Raw genomic sequence first — 13,882 nt, forward strand, 5'->3', positions numbered from 1 at the left:
TGCTGGCTTCAGTTGCCTGTCCACTCACTAATTTCAGAGTTTCATATGCCCTGCCACTCAGGTGAGGTGCTCGTTGTTCCCCACCATCTTGGATCATAGATAAATATTATTGTCTTGTGATTCAGTTAGAGAATGGTTAGAGCAAAATACCTAGATAATATTATTAACCACTGTTTTGGAAAAGGAATAGAATTTGATTGCAGAAGTATAAGAACAATTAGAATTTATGAATAGAGAAATTAAAGTTCCCTATTAAAATTTTTGTCTTAAAGCATTCAGCATAAACAAAAAGTTCAAAGTATAAAATATGTTTTTAAATACTTTTTATTTAACAAATCTGAACTAAATATTGAAACATTCAAGATAATCATATTTTTTATTGTGTGTGTTTTTCTATAACAAGTTTAGGAGGATTCAATGGTGGTTATTTTTAGGAATAAATCTTATGAAATTGTATCAAAAATGTTTGCTTGGTGAGTTAAGGTAATTTATGGACTCGTCTAGACAGAAACATCTAATATACCAGATAAATGATAACACATGTAAATATTACACATGAATTAAGAATATTTTGCATCCCCCTGGGAGGGAGGTACAGCCTTACCAGGCCACAGAAGAAGACAATGCAGCAGTCCTAATGAGAACTGATAGACTAGGATCAGATGGAAGTGGAGGAGGACCTCCCCTATCAGTGGACTGGGGGAGGCTTATAGGGTGAGAAGAGGGAAGGAGGGTGGAACTAGGAGGGGACTAGGGAGGAGGCTACAGCTCAGATACAAAGTGAATAAACTGTAATTAATAAAACAATAAATAAATTGAAAAATAGTTTGCTGAGACTATTACTTGAATCTTCCCATTGGCTTAGAAATTTTAATGTAATAGAAAGCATTTGACTTTGTTTAAGAAAAACCTTTTCATATCTATGATGCTCTCTTGCTCATATGTGTTACTGGACAAAATAGTTCACCTTTCACACACACCTTTGTTTCCTCATTTGTGAAATATATAAGAGCCTTTTATGAAACTCTTTTTTTAATATTCAAACTTCCAAAGATTAAATTCAAATTTCAGTTGAGGAATAAACATTTATCTAGGGCCTCCTTTTAAATGGGTGATTCTATTGACATATTAGAAATCATGGGACCAGGACCCTAGCGTCCCCGGGTGCCAGGTACAGCTAGTCCTCAGCACACGCTAAGGACACGGGACCTCTCTCAACTTCCTGAAGAATTCTCCAGACTCGAGAGAGAGACAGTACCAGTCTGATCGGCAGAATCCAAAAACAAACAGGGAAGGTCTCAGATAAGCCAATGGCCAGGGGTAGGCGAAAGAACAATTCCAACATAAATCAGGACATCATGACTTCACCAGCAAACCCCAAAATCGTTGGATACTCCAATTCATCAGAAGCACAGGAAAATGACCTTAAAGCCATGCTTGCTCAATTATTTGAGGCTCATAAGGAGGAAATGAACAAATCTTTCAAAGAGTTGGCCAGTCAATTGGAGGTAAAGAAAGAAGAAATAGACAAAAGCCTTAAAGAAACACAGGCAAACATAGCCAAACAAATAGAGGCACAAGTAGAGAAAAAATTAGTGGCATACAAAAAGGAAATGAACAAAGAAATAGAGTCCATCGTAGAGAGACAGGAATCCAAATTCAAACACATGAAAGAAATGGTGCAAGGCATGAAAAACAGAATTAGAATCAATAAAGAAAACACAAAATGAGAAAACTCTTGAGCTGGAGAACTTGGAGAAAAGATCAGGAACCACAAAAGTAAGCATCACCAACAGAATACAAGAGATGGAAAAGAGAATCTCTGGAGCTGAAGACACACTTGCAGAACTTGATACTTCTCTCAAAGAAAAAGTAAAATCAGAAAAATTCCAATCACAAAATATCCAAGAAATCAAGGATGCTATGAAAAGACAAAATCTAAGAATAATAGGAATTGATGAAAAAGAAGACTCCAGGCTCCAAGGTCCAGAAAATATTTTCAAGAAAATCATAGAAGAAAATTTTCCCAACTTAAAGAAAGAGATGTCCATAAATATACAAGAGGCCTACAGAACACCAAGTAGACTAGACTAGAAAAGAAACACATCACGTCACATCATAGTCAAAACACTAAATCTACAGAACAAAGAAAAGATATTAAAAGCAGCAAGGGAAAAAGGCCAAGTAACATATGAAGGTAGACCTATCAGAATCACACCAGACTTCTCATCAGAAACCATGAAAGCCAGAAGGGCCTGGGCAAGCATCATGGAACTCTAAGAGATCACAAATGTCAACCCAGACTACTATACCCTGCAAAGCTTTCAATCAACATAGATGGAGAAAACAAAATATTCCATGACAAAACTAAATTTACGCAATATCTATACAGCAAACCAACCCTACAGAAGATACTAGAAGGAAAACTCCAATCCAACGAAAACGAATTCACCCAAGAAAACAGGGCATACAGATAATATCCCAACAAAAATGAAAAGAAAACAAACCATGAAACAAGGTAAGATCATCGACTCCATTACAAAAGGAACTAACATGCATTGGTCAATATTATCTTTCAATATTAATGGACTCAACTCACCAATAAAAGGACACAGGCTAACAGAATGGTTACAGAAACAAGACCCAACATTCTGTTGCATCCAAGAAACACATCTATGCAACAAAGATAAACACTACCTCAGAGTAAAGGGCTGGAAAAATGTTTTTCAAGCAAATGGTTCCAGAAAACAAGCTGGAGTAGCCATCCTAATATCTAATAAAATAGACTTTCAACCGAAGTTAATCAAAAAAGATAAGGAGGGCCACTATATTCTCATCAAAGGAAAAATCCAACAGGAGGACATCACAATTTTGAATATCTATGCCCCAAATACAAGAGCACCTACATTCGTAAATGAAACAATATTAAAGCTTAAATCATACATTGATCCTAATACCTTAATAGTGGGAGACTTCAACACCCCACTCTCATCAAGGGACAGATCAACCAGACAGACACCAAATAGGGAAATAAAAGCACTCACAGAATCCCTAAATCAAATAGACCTAATAGACGTCTACAGATCTTTTCACCCAAACTCAAAAGAGTACACCTTCTTTTCAGCACCACATGGAACCTTCTCCAAAATAGACCATATAGTTGGTCACAAAGCAAGCCTCAACAGATACAAAAGGATTGAAATAATCCCTTGTATACTATCTGACCACCATGGACTAAAGCTGGACATCAACAACAACAGAAACAACAAAAAGCCGACATGCACATGGAAACTGAACAACTTACTACTCAACGACAGCTGGGTCAAGGAAGAAATAAAGAAAGAAATTAAAGACTTTCTAGAATTCAATGAAAATGAAGGCACAACATACCCAAATTTATGGGACACATTGAAAGCAGTGCTCAGAGGAAAATTTATAGCACTAAGTGCCTACAAGAAGAAATCCGTAACATCACATACAAACAACTTAATGGCCCAACTGAAAAACCTAGAAAAAAAAAGAAGCAGATACACCCAAGAGGAGCAGACGGCTGGAAATAATCAAACTAAGGGCAGAAATCAATCAATTAGAAACAAATAAAATTATCCAAAGAATCAATGAAACAAAAAGCTGGTTCTTTGAGAAAATCAACAAGATAGACAAACCCTTAGCCAAACTAACTAAAAAGCAGAGAGAAATCATACAAATCAGCAAAATCAGAAAGGAAAATGGGGACATAACTACAGACACTGAGGAAATCCAAACGATTATTAGGTCATACTACAAAAGCCTATATGGCACAAAATTTGAAAATCTAAATGAAATGGATAACTTTCTTGACAGATTCCATCTACCAAAATTAAGTCAAGATCAGGTAGAAAGACTGAATAGCCCTATATCTCCGAAGGAAATTGAAGCAGTCATTAACAGTCTCCCCTCCAAAAAAAGCCCTGGACCAGATGGCTTCAGCGCAGAATTCTACAAGACCTTCAAAGAAGTACTAACACCAATTCTCCTCAAACTATTCCACAAAATAGAAAAAGAAGGAACACTACCAAACTCATTCTATGAAGCCATAGTCACTTTGATACCTAAACCACACAAAGATCCAACAAAAAAAGAGAACTTCAGACCTATCTCTCTTATGAACATTGATGCAAAAATACTCAATAAAATACTTGCAAACCGAATCCAAGAACACATCAAAGATATCATCCACCATGACCAAGTAGGCTTCATCCCAGGAATGCAAGGGTGGTTCAACATAAGGAAATCCATCAATGTAATCCACCACATAAACAAAATGAAGGAGAAAAACCACATGATCATCTCCTTAGATGCTGAAAAAGCATTTGACAAAGTCAAACACCCATTTATGTTTAAAGTCTTGGAGAGATCAGGGATACAAGGCACATACCTAAAGATAGTAAAGGCAATATAAAGCAAGCCTATAGCCAACATCAAACTCAATGGAGAGAAACTTAAATCAATCCCACTGAAATCAGGAACAAGACAAGGCTGTCCCCTCTCTCCATATCTCTTTAACATTGTACTTGAAGTCCTAGCCAGAGCAATAAGACAACTAAAGGAGATCAAGGGGATACAAATCGGAAAGGAAGAGGTCAAAGTGTCACTATTCGCAGATGATATGATAGTATACATGAGCGACCCCAAAGATTCAACCAGAGAACTTCTTCAGCTGATAAACACCTTCAGCAAAGTGGCAGGATACAAAATCAACTCAAAAAATCAGAAGCCCTCTTGTATACCAAAGACAAAAAGGCTGAGAAAGAAATTAGGGAAACAACACCCTTCACAATAGCCACTAATAACATAAAGTACCTTGGTGTGACTCTAACCAAGCAAGTGAAAGACCTGTTTGAGAAAAACTTCAAGTCTCTGAAGAAAGAAATTGAAGAAGATCTCAGAAGATGGAAAGATCTCCCCTGCTCATGGATTGGTAGGATTAACATTGTGAAAATGGCCATCCTGCCAAAAGCAATCTACAGATTCAATGCAATTCCCATCAAAATACCAACTCAATTCTTTACAGACCTTGAAAAAAAGATTCTCAGCTTCATATGGAGAAACAAAAAACCCAGAATCTCCAAAACGATCCTGTACAACAACAGATCATCTGGAAGTATCTCCATTCCCGATCTCAAGCTGTACTACAGGGCAACAGTGATAAAAACTGCATGGTATTGGCATAGAAATAGAAAGGAGGATCAATGGAATCGCATAGAAGACCCAGAAATAAACCCACACACCTATGAATACTCAATATTTGACAAAGAAGCCAAATCCATTCAATGGAAAAAAGACAGCGTCTTCAACAAATGGTGCTGGACCAACTGGATGTCTACATGCAGAAAAATGAAAATAGATCCATATTTATCACCCTGCACAAAACTAAAGTCTAAGTGGATCAAGGACCTCAACATAAAACCAGATACTCTAAATCAGTTGGAAAAAAAAAGTGGGAAACAGCCTAGAACTCATTGGCACAGGAGACAACTTCCTGAACAGAACACCAACAGCACAGGCTCTAAGAGCAACAATCAATAAATGGGACCTCATGAAACTGAAAAGCTTCTGTAAAGCAAAAGACACTGTCATCAAAACAAATAGACAGCCTACAGATTGGGAAAGAATCTTCACCAACCCTTTATCTGACAGAGGGTTAATATCCAGTATATATAAAGAACTAAAGAAGCAGAAAAGCAACAAACCAAGTAATCCACTTAAGAAATGGGGAACAGAGCTAAACAGAGAATTCTCGAAAGAGGAACATCGAATGGCAGAGAAACACTTAAAGAAGTGCTCAACCTCATTAGCCATTAGGGAAATGCAAATCAAAACGACCCTGAGATTTCACCTTACACCCATCAGAATGGCCAAGATGAAAAACTCAAGTGATAGCACATGCTGGAGAGGTTGTGGAGAAAAGGGAACCCTCCTCCATTGCTGGTGGGAATGTAAACTGGTTCAACCACTTTGGAAGTCAATCTGGCGCTTTCTCAGACAACTAGGAGTAGTGCTACCTCAAGACCCAGCTATACCACTCCTAGGTATATACCCAAAATTTGCTCAAGTACACAACAAGGACATTTGTTCAACCATGTTCGTAGCAGCTTTATTTGTAATAGCCAGAACTTGGAAACAACCCAGATGTCCATCAACGGAGGAATGGATACAGAAATTGTGGTATTTTTATACAATGGAATACTACTCAGTAATCAAAAAGGAGGAAATCATGAAATTTGCAGGCAAGTGGTGGGATCTAGAAAAGATCATTCTGAGTGAAGTATCCCAGAAGGAGAAAGACAAACTTGGTATATACTCGCTTATATAGACCTACAAGATATGATAAACATAATGAAATCTACACACCTAAAGAAGATAATCAAGAAATTGGACACAGGCGAAGGTTCTGCCCACCTCACAGTGCTTGAGAACCCAAGGTGCAGTGCTGTCCCCATGGGTCTGCGATGAAACCGCCCTTGAAACAATGGCGACAACGAATGCTCTTTGGAATTTTTGTTTGGGGACTCCTCTTTTTGGCGATTTTCATCTACTTCACCAACAGCCATCCTGCTGCACCTATACCCAGCTCCTTTTCCTTCCTGGAGAGCCGTGCGCTCCTGCCTGTGCAGGGCAAGCAGTGGGCCATCATGGGTGCTTTGCAGGAGCCCTCCTTGCCCAGAACGTTGGAGGCGAGAAAACTGCTGCTGGGCAGCCACCCTGCCAGCTCCTTCCCCAGCGGGCCTGGGGATCCACAGAAATGGGACCAAGCCCAAGATGGCTTTGACAATGGAGAAGAGATTTTTTCATCAGGAGGAAATCAGGTCGGGAGGAAATCACAAAGTGCTTTCAACCCCGAGGAAGATGGCTACTTTTTTCTTGCAGGTCAACCAGGTTGGCACCAACACTCACAGGGCACACTGGGGCTGTCTCCTGGGGAGACATCGCTGCGGGCAGCAACCACCCAGCACAAGCGGGAGAAGCCACGCCACGCAAGGCGAAGCAGAATGCTTGAGGAGGCCTATGACAGCGACATGCTGCCTTCCTCCATGTCCAGAGCTTTCCTATACCGGCTCTGGAAGGGCGCCGTGTCCTCTAAGATGCTGAACCCGTGCCTGCAGAAGGCCATGCGCTACTACATGTCCTTCAACAAACACGGTGTACGCTTCCACAGACAGCGCGAGGTTCGGCGCTCTGGACCAGAGCTGCTGTGTGAGCTGCGAAGGCGCATCCGTGTGCGCACGCTGGACTGCAAGGAAGCACCGTTCTCGGCGCTGGGCTGGCGGCCTCTGGTACCCGGGGTGCCTCTGAGCCAGCTGCACACACGCGGCCTGCGCACCTGCGCAGTAGTCACGTCTGCCGGTGCCATCCTGAACTCCTCCTTGGGGGAGGAAATCGATTCTCATGATGCAGTTTTGAGATTTAACTCTGCCCCTACACGTGGCTATGAGAAAGATGTTGGAAATAAAACCACAGTACGCATCATCAACTCTCAGATTCTGGCCAACCCCAGTCATCACTTCCTTGACAGTTCTTTATATAAAGATGTTATCCTAGTGGCCTGGGACCCAGCTCCGTATTCTGCTAATCTTAACCTGTGGTATAAGAAGCCAGATTACAACTTTTTCACTCCATACATCCAGCATCGCTGGAGATACCCAACTCAACCATTTTACATTCTTCACCCCAAATTCATATGGCAGCTTTGGGATATAATCCAGGAGAACACGAAGGAAAAGATACAGCCCAACCCACCGTCTTCTGGTTTCATTGGAATCCTCCTCATGATGTCCATGTGCAGAGAAGTGCACGTGTATGAGTACTTCCTTTCTGTCCGGCAAACAGAGCTTTGCCACTACCACGAGCTGTACTACGATGCAGCCTGCACCCTGGGGCATACCACCCACTGCTCTACGAAAAGCCCTGAACACGGGCTCCCAAGAAGATTTGCATCATAAGGGCAAGGTGGTCCTGCCAGGCTTCCGGGCCCTGCGGTGCCCAGTAATCAACCCCAACAATACACACTCATAAAATCGAACTCTTGGGAACTGATGTGCAATAAGGGACTGCTGTTGCCCTCAAAGTCACAAAAGAGTACTTGAAGATAGATTTAGACAATGTGTCATCTTTAACTGCAACTTAGTGGAAGGGAGAATTCTTTCTAGTGCAAGCCATTTGGGTAACTACTACTGCCATGAATATAGAAATGGAACTCTAAAACCACACAAGAAATAAGCAAAAACAGGATACACAGAAAGAAACAGATGTGTAGCCATGGACGCGATACCTCTAAACATGTTAACCTCTACAACAGGGACACTCTGTGGCACAGTTGGGTCCAACCACAGGTTTGAGTGATACTACTGATGGTACTGTTTCCATCTAGAAATATCCAAGTTGAGGCCCTACAGCTAGCATATTACTTGTACTCGCATTCTTCATTAAGAAGCCTGGGTTTTGTGGTGAATGTCTGAATTCTCACTCAGATGTGTTTAACATCAACATGATTTTCAACCACAGCTTTGCAGCTTTGCTTCCCAGCACTCTCTGGATATTACAACTGAGAACCAGGGTACGCTACAGCTACAACTCATCCAAACCAAGTAATTCAAGAAGCCAAAACCAAACTTCTGCTGGCAGCAAGGAACAGCTCCTTTGTCTCCCTGAAGCATCTTTCACCCAGCCAGCAGCTGGCACACACAGGTGGCAGTACAGGTGGTCCTGCAGGGTTGTGGCTGTCAGGTTTCCCTGCCTTGTTCTTTCACTTCATGCTTCTGGCCTTCAAGGACACCCTGTAGCTCTCACATAGCCAGTGACATGTAGAACAGTTACAGTATCCCTGCATTTCTGCATCCTTATTCCTCCTAAACTACAAAGGATGGTTTTGAAGTACCCGTTCTGAGCTGCACAGGATGTACCCCTTTCTGTCAATTCTATATGAAATTGCTGTAGGCTTTTCTCAAGGATTAGAAACAACCCTCTTGTGCTCTGAGTGTTCCCCAGTTCTATTCATGAACATCTAGGAATCCACTCCTATTTTATGTTAAGAATGTGATGGACACGGATTGGTTTTAACATGTCTGACTGATGCTCAGGCAGGAGAAACGGTTTTTCCCAGTGGATAACTGTGTTCAGATTCTAAAACCAGTCTTCTATCACTAACACAGCCTTTTGTCTGGGGGTTTTGTTTGCTTGTTTTTTTTTTATGAAAATAGTGGAAAAGAATCATGTTAGAATTCTGTAATTAAACAGGCGAGGCTGTTATTTCAATACCAATCCAAAGAAACTCTCAGTGGTATAGATAAAATCTTTTCAAATTGACAATAACAGTTTAATTAAAGGCAAGCTCCACCCCTTGCAAAATGTGTGAGTATCAAGGTTTTGTGGGAGAAGAAATGTTTCATGTTGAGTTTGTTCCAGAACGTTCTAAGGATTACTTCCTAAGGAAGACTGGTTTTCTGAGGCTACTAGCTTCTGTTTGGTTATTATCCCCTGCAGAGTTGAAGCAGGACTGCAGATGCCCCCAGTGGCTTGCTACAGCAGTGAAGAGAGAAGGGTCAGGCTTTCAGTTTTTAAACATTTAAACGTTTTTTTTTTTTATTTAAAAGTTTAAATAAATGACAGCATCTGCTGACAGCCCATTAAAAAAAAAAAAAAAAAAGAAATCATGGTAAAATTTTACATGTCAAAATCCCCAGTGAAGTATTTTAAAAATACAAATAATTAGACTCCTTTATTCTAAATGCTCAGAATTAAAAAAATAATGATTATTACTTTTTGAGATCTATGGTTTCTATACAGAAAACTTCCAGAGGGTTTCTTTTCAATCTGTACTTGGATTGAAAACTACTTTCACAGGACACACACACAAACAAAAAAAAGTAAAAAAAAAAAAATCTACCTAGTCGATGATATGGCATTAATATTAGATATTGTATGAGTTACTTTTCTTGTTGCTAGTATAAAAAACCTGGTAAAAGCAACTTAAAGAAAGGTTTATTTTGCTTTGTACTTTGGTGGTGGGGAAGGTGGCACAGATCATCTAAAGTCAGGAAGCAGAGAGAGAGAAATTTCTCCTTTATGTTCAGTCCTGGACCACAGCCTGTATAGTGGTCCCTCCGAGATTTAGGGTGGCATTCCCTTCTCTGTGAAATCTAGTAACCAGACGTTACTTTCTATTTTATAAAATAATGCATTTTTTACATAATTATTTTGGCTATCACTATTTTCCTTTATTATTTTCACTTTCTGAGTCATTCAATGAGTTTTCCAGTATTCTCTGGTTAAAGTACTTTAATGCTGCCTTATGAATCTAAGTTTGCTGCTATACATTTTTTAAACAATAAGTACCATTTTGAATAATAGTAGAACAATACAAAATAAGTATAGTTTATAATCTCTAAAATTTCTCACTTATTAAATTGCCATTTTGTTTAAGTTTTTTTTGAGAATTTCCTATATGAGTAATGTATTTACATCATTTTTACCCCTTCTTCCCTCTTCAACTCCTACTGTGTCCCTTCATTTTGTTTCAAATACATGACATCTCCTTCTGTACCTATTCTGTCTCTCTGTCTCTGTCTCTTTCTCTCTCTGTCTCTCTCTCTCTCACACACACACACATACACACACACACACACACACACACACACACACACACACACATGACCAACTGATTCCTTTTAGTATTATACTTAAGTACACCTCTTCAGAGCTTACCATTGGGTAACTAGATTACTTTTGGGGCTAGATTACCTTTCAAGGGATTTGTCTCTGGAGAAAAGTTATTACCCTCTTAGTAGTCATTTTTTGACAGTACTTCTTCATATATTGGTGGGGCCTTATAAAATTTTCCATCTGCATTAAACATTTTGTTTTGAAGTATAATATTATGTGAACTATTGAAACAAAACAGACATACATAAACAGGTGAATAATTTAACGTTAACTCAGTATAGCTACCACTAGTGTCAGGAAATAAATGCCAGCCTCCACCCCCTCCAAAAAACAACCCTTTTTTATGTGTCTCATTCTTACTATAACTGTCTCCTATCCAAAAAGAAATTGTTTTCTGAAAATTACATCTTGTCTATATTTATAGATTTACCGTTAGTATAATATGTTCCTAAAATTTCATAGCTTGGATTTGTCTGTATTGAGCTTTCTCTGAATCCTATCACAGTGTATGAATTGCTGTTACTCCCATATTTTGCTCAACAGTATATATATATATGGAATTCATCTATGCTGTTGTAAATAACCTTAGTTTATTTTCCTTGCTAAATAGCATTCAACTGAATAGCAAGCAAGAGATTATTCATTCTGTGGTTGATGGTTATTTGGATTATTTTCTATCTATCTATCTATCTATCTATCTATCATCTATCTATCTATTTATCTATTTATTTATGTATTTATTACAATGTATTCACTTTGTATCCCAGCTGTAGCTTATTTGGATTATTTCCAATCCTTAGATATTTCAGTCATTGTTTCTCTTTATATTACATTTACTGGCTACATGGTTGTACTTGAAGGTTCATTGCTTATGTATACAGTTATCATTGATAAGGCCAATCTGGATTCTAAAATGATATTTATACATCAATCATCAGTGGATGAAAATTCTACAGAAACATTTGGAGTTGCTCTAAGTTTTGCCAATCAAGAGGGTCTCTTATTGTTTGAATTAGTGTTTTAACCTGACATTTCCCTGATGATGGATAAAATTAAATAAATTTTTAACATTTACTAGCCATTTGATAGTCCTTTTGAGCTTACATCTTTAGAGGTGATGTTATTTATTTTATTTTATTTTCAGTATTTTGATATACATTGTGTATGAGTCCATTATCAATCATGTAAGTATTGTATAAGTATCATTATAAGTATTGTTTCATGTTCTTAATTTACTTTTTCAATTTCTAAATAATATTCCTCATTGAAAGATTTTTAAACTGTAATGAACTCTACCTACATTATTATTTATGGTAAATTTTGTATGAGTCTTAAAAGCATTTCCTTCTTACTCTGCCATCTAGAACCTTCCTTACTTTATTTCTTACATTTAGGTAAACATTTATTTCACAGGTTCTGATTATTATTTATTTGTGTTAGTAGCTATTCAATTCCTCCTATTACTATATTAAACACTTTACTTGTGTGTATGTGTGTATGTGTCTGTGATTTCTGTGTGAGAGCCCAAAGTTGATGTCTATTGTTTCCTACTTGAATTATTGAGACAGGGTCTTCTGCTGAACCCACAACCCAACAATTCTAGATAGCCAGATTTCTCTAGGGAAAGAAAATGCTGGTATTACAAATGTACCACCAAGTACACCTTTGTCTTAGATGGCTGCTGGAGATCTTAAGTATAGTTTTTGTTTGTTTGTTTGTTTTGTTTTGTTTCATTGCTTTTGAAGAAAGTAGTTTATCCACTCCTCGGCCTTGTAGTACCTCTTTATGATGGTCAAATCTCAGTTGTCAACTTGATGAAATCTAGTATCACCTGAATGTTTGGCCTCTGAGAATCCCAATGTGGATTATCTCAAACTTTAGGTTAACTGAGGTCAGAAGAACTTCCTTCTGAAGATCACATCAGTCCTTGGGGCAGAGAATCCTGGACTGTATAAAAAGAAGAATGTGAGGTAAGCAAAACTTTTGTTGCTGTCTGCTTCTTGACAGCAGATACTATATGTCTTTCTTCCTAAAGCTCCTAGTGCTACGACTTCACCTCAGTGATGGACTTTAACTTTTAAATATTTCTTTATTCTTTAATTTGCTTTTACCGCAAAATCAGGAAGAGAAACTATAACAAGGAATTAGTTCTGCTTTTCTTGTATAACTGTCTTGTCTTCTCACTTTTTACCATTTCCCTATTATAAGGAATTTGGGGCAAAAAATTGTTTTCCTACTTTCAGCCAAGTTAAGTGAAATATTTGATTTAATAATAGTCATTTACACTCAATTTCTATCTGCTGGCTATAGACTTCTGAGGTAAGTATCTCTTTCATTTCCTAACCACAAAGTATTTCCTTTTAATTTAATACAATCAGTGGTTTTAAGGAAACGTACATATTTTAAAGTCTATACAAGAGGAAATCTTATTGTAATGTTAAGAGTAATTGAATAGTGTCAATAGCATTTAAGATTGTAACTGTCAGAAGGATATGTATCCAGATTTAAAAGAAAAAAAATGATTCAACATGGACCCTGAACTATCTTATTTACATATATTTTGTGAATACTTTTAATGGACAAATTATGATGAAAATCCCTCTGTAAGTTGGTACCTTCCTACTCATTTAACTAGTGGTTATTGTATATCAGGGACTATACCCTCGGCATAATCTTAAACCGTAGTTTTGAATATCAGAGACTTTTGAAGTATTAATTGGGGAGGAAATACATATTTTTTTCAACTGCATACATGGAAAGCATTGGCCTGATTTCCTTTTTCTTTTTTTTTTTTTGCTCTGAAATTTTTGTTTTGCTTCTATAAAAACTATCATCATCCAAGTGTCTGTTGCATTTCACAAAGGGAAGAGATTCCTTGTAGCATTCTCCATACTATTTTCATCCAATTGGTTTCAGCTGCATCCCAAAGAAAAGGAACAAATGCTTTGCTGATTATACAGCCAAGAAGCAGATTACATTTGGAACCGGAATGTTGATGGACAATAAATACTCAAAAATAAGGGATTTGCTTGCTAAAGCTAGGAAATAACGACAAGAGATGTCACTGGTTTCACTGGTAGTTTTTATTTAAATTACTGGACCCTGAGCATTCAGATTTAACATTTAATGAAAAAAGATTAACTTCTGTGTAGTTTTGTTCATTGTCTAAAGGTCTGATTTT

General features: G+C 38.1%; 1 protein-coding gene across 1 annotated transcript; it reads left to right on the plus strand.

The window, feature by feature from the left end:
• Positions 1-6,491: 6,491 nt before the first annotated feature.
• LOC129677684 (beta-galactoside alpha-2,6-sialyltransferase 2-like) lies at positions 6,492-8,055 on the plus strand. Its single transcript, XM_055608331.1, is given in 3 exon segments — positions 6,492-7,911; positions 7,914-7,943; positions 7,946-8,055. Coding segments are annotated over 3 exon segments (1,560 nt in total).
• Positions 8,056-13,882: the final 5,827 nt, after the last annotated feature.

Source organism: Psammomys obesus, unplaced genomic scaffold, assembly GCF_907164565.1.
Source record: "Psammomys obesus unplaced genomic scaffold, mPsaObe1.curated_primary_1811, whole genome shotgun sequence".
Taxonomy (NCBI): Eukaryota; Metazoa; Chordata; class Mammalia; order Rodentia; family Muridae; genus Psammomys; species Psammomys obesus.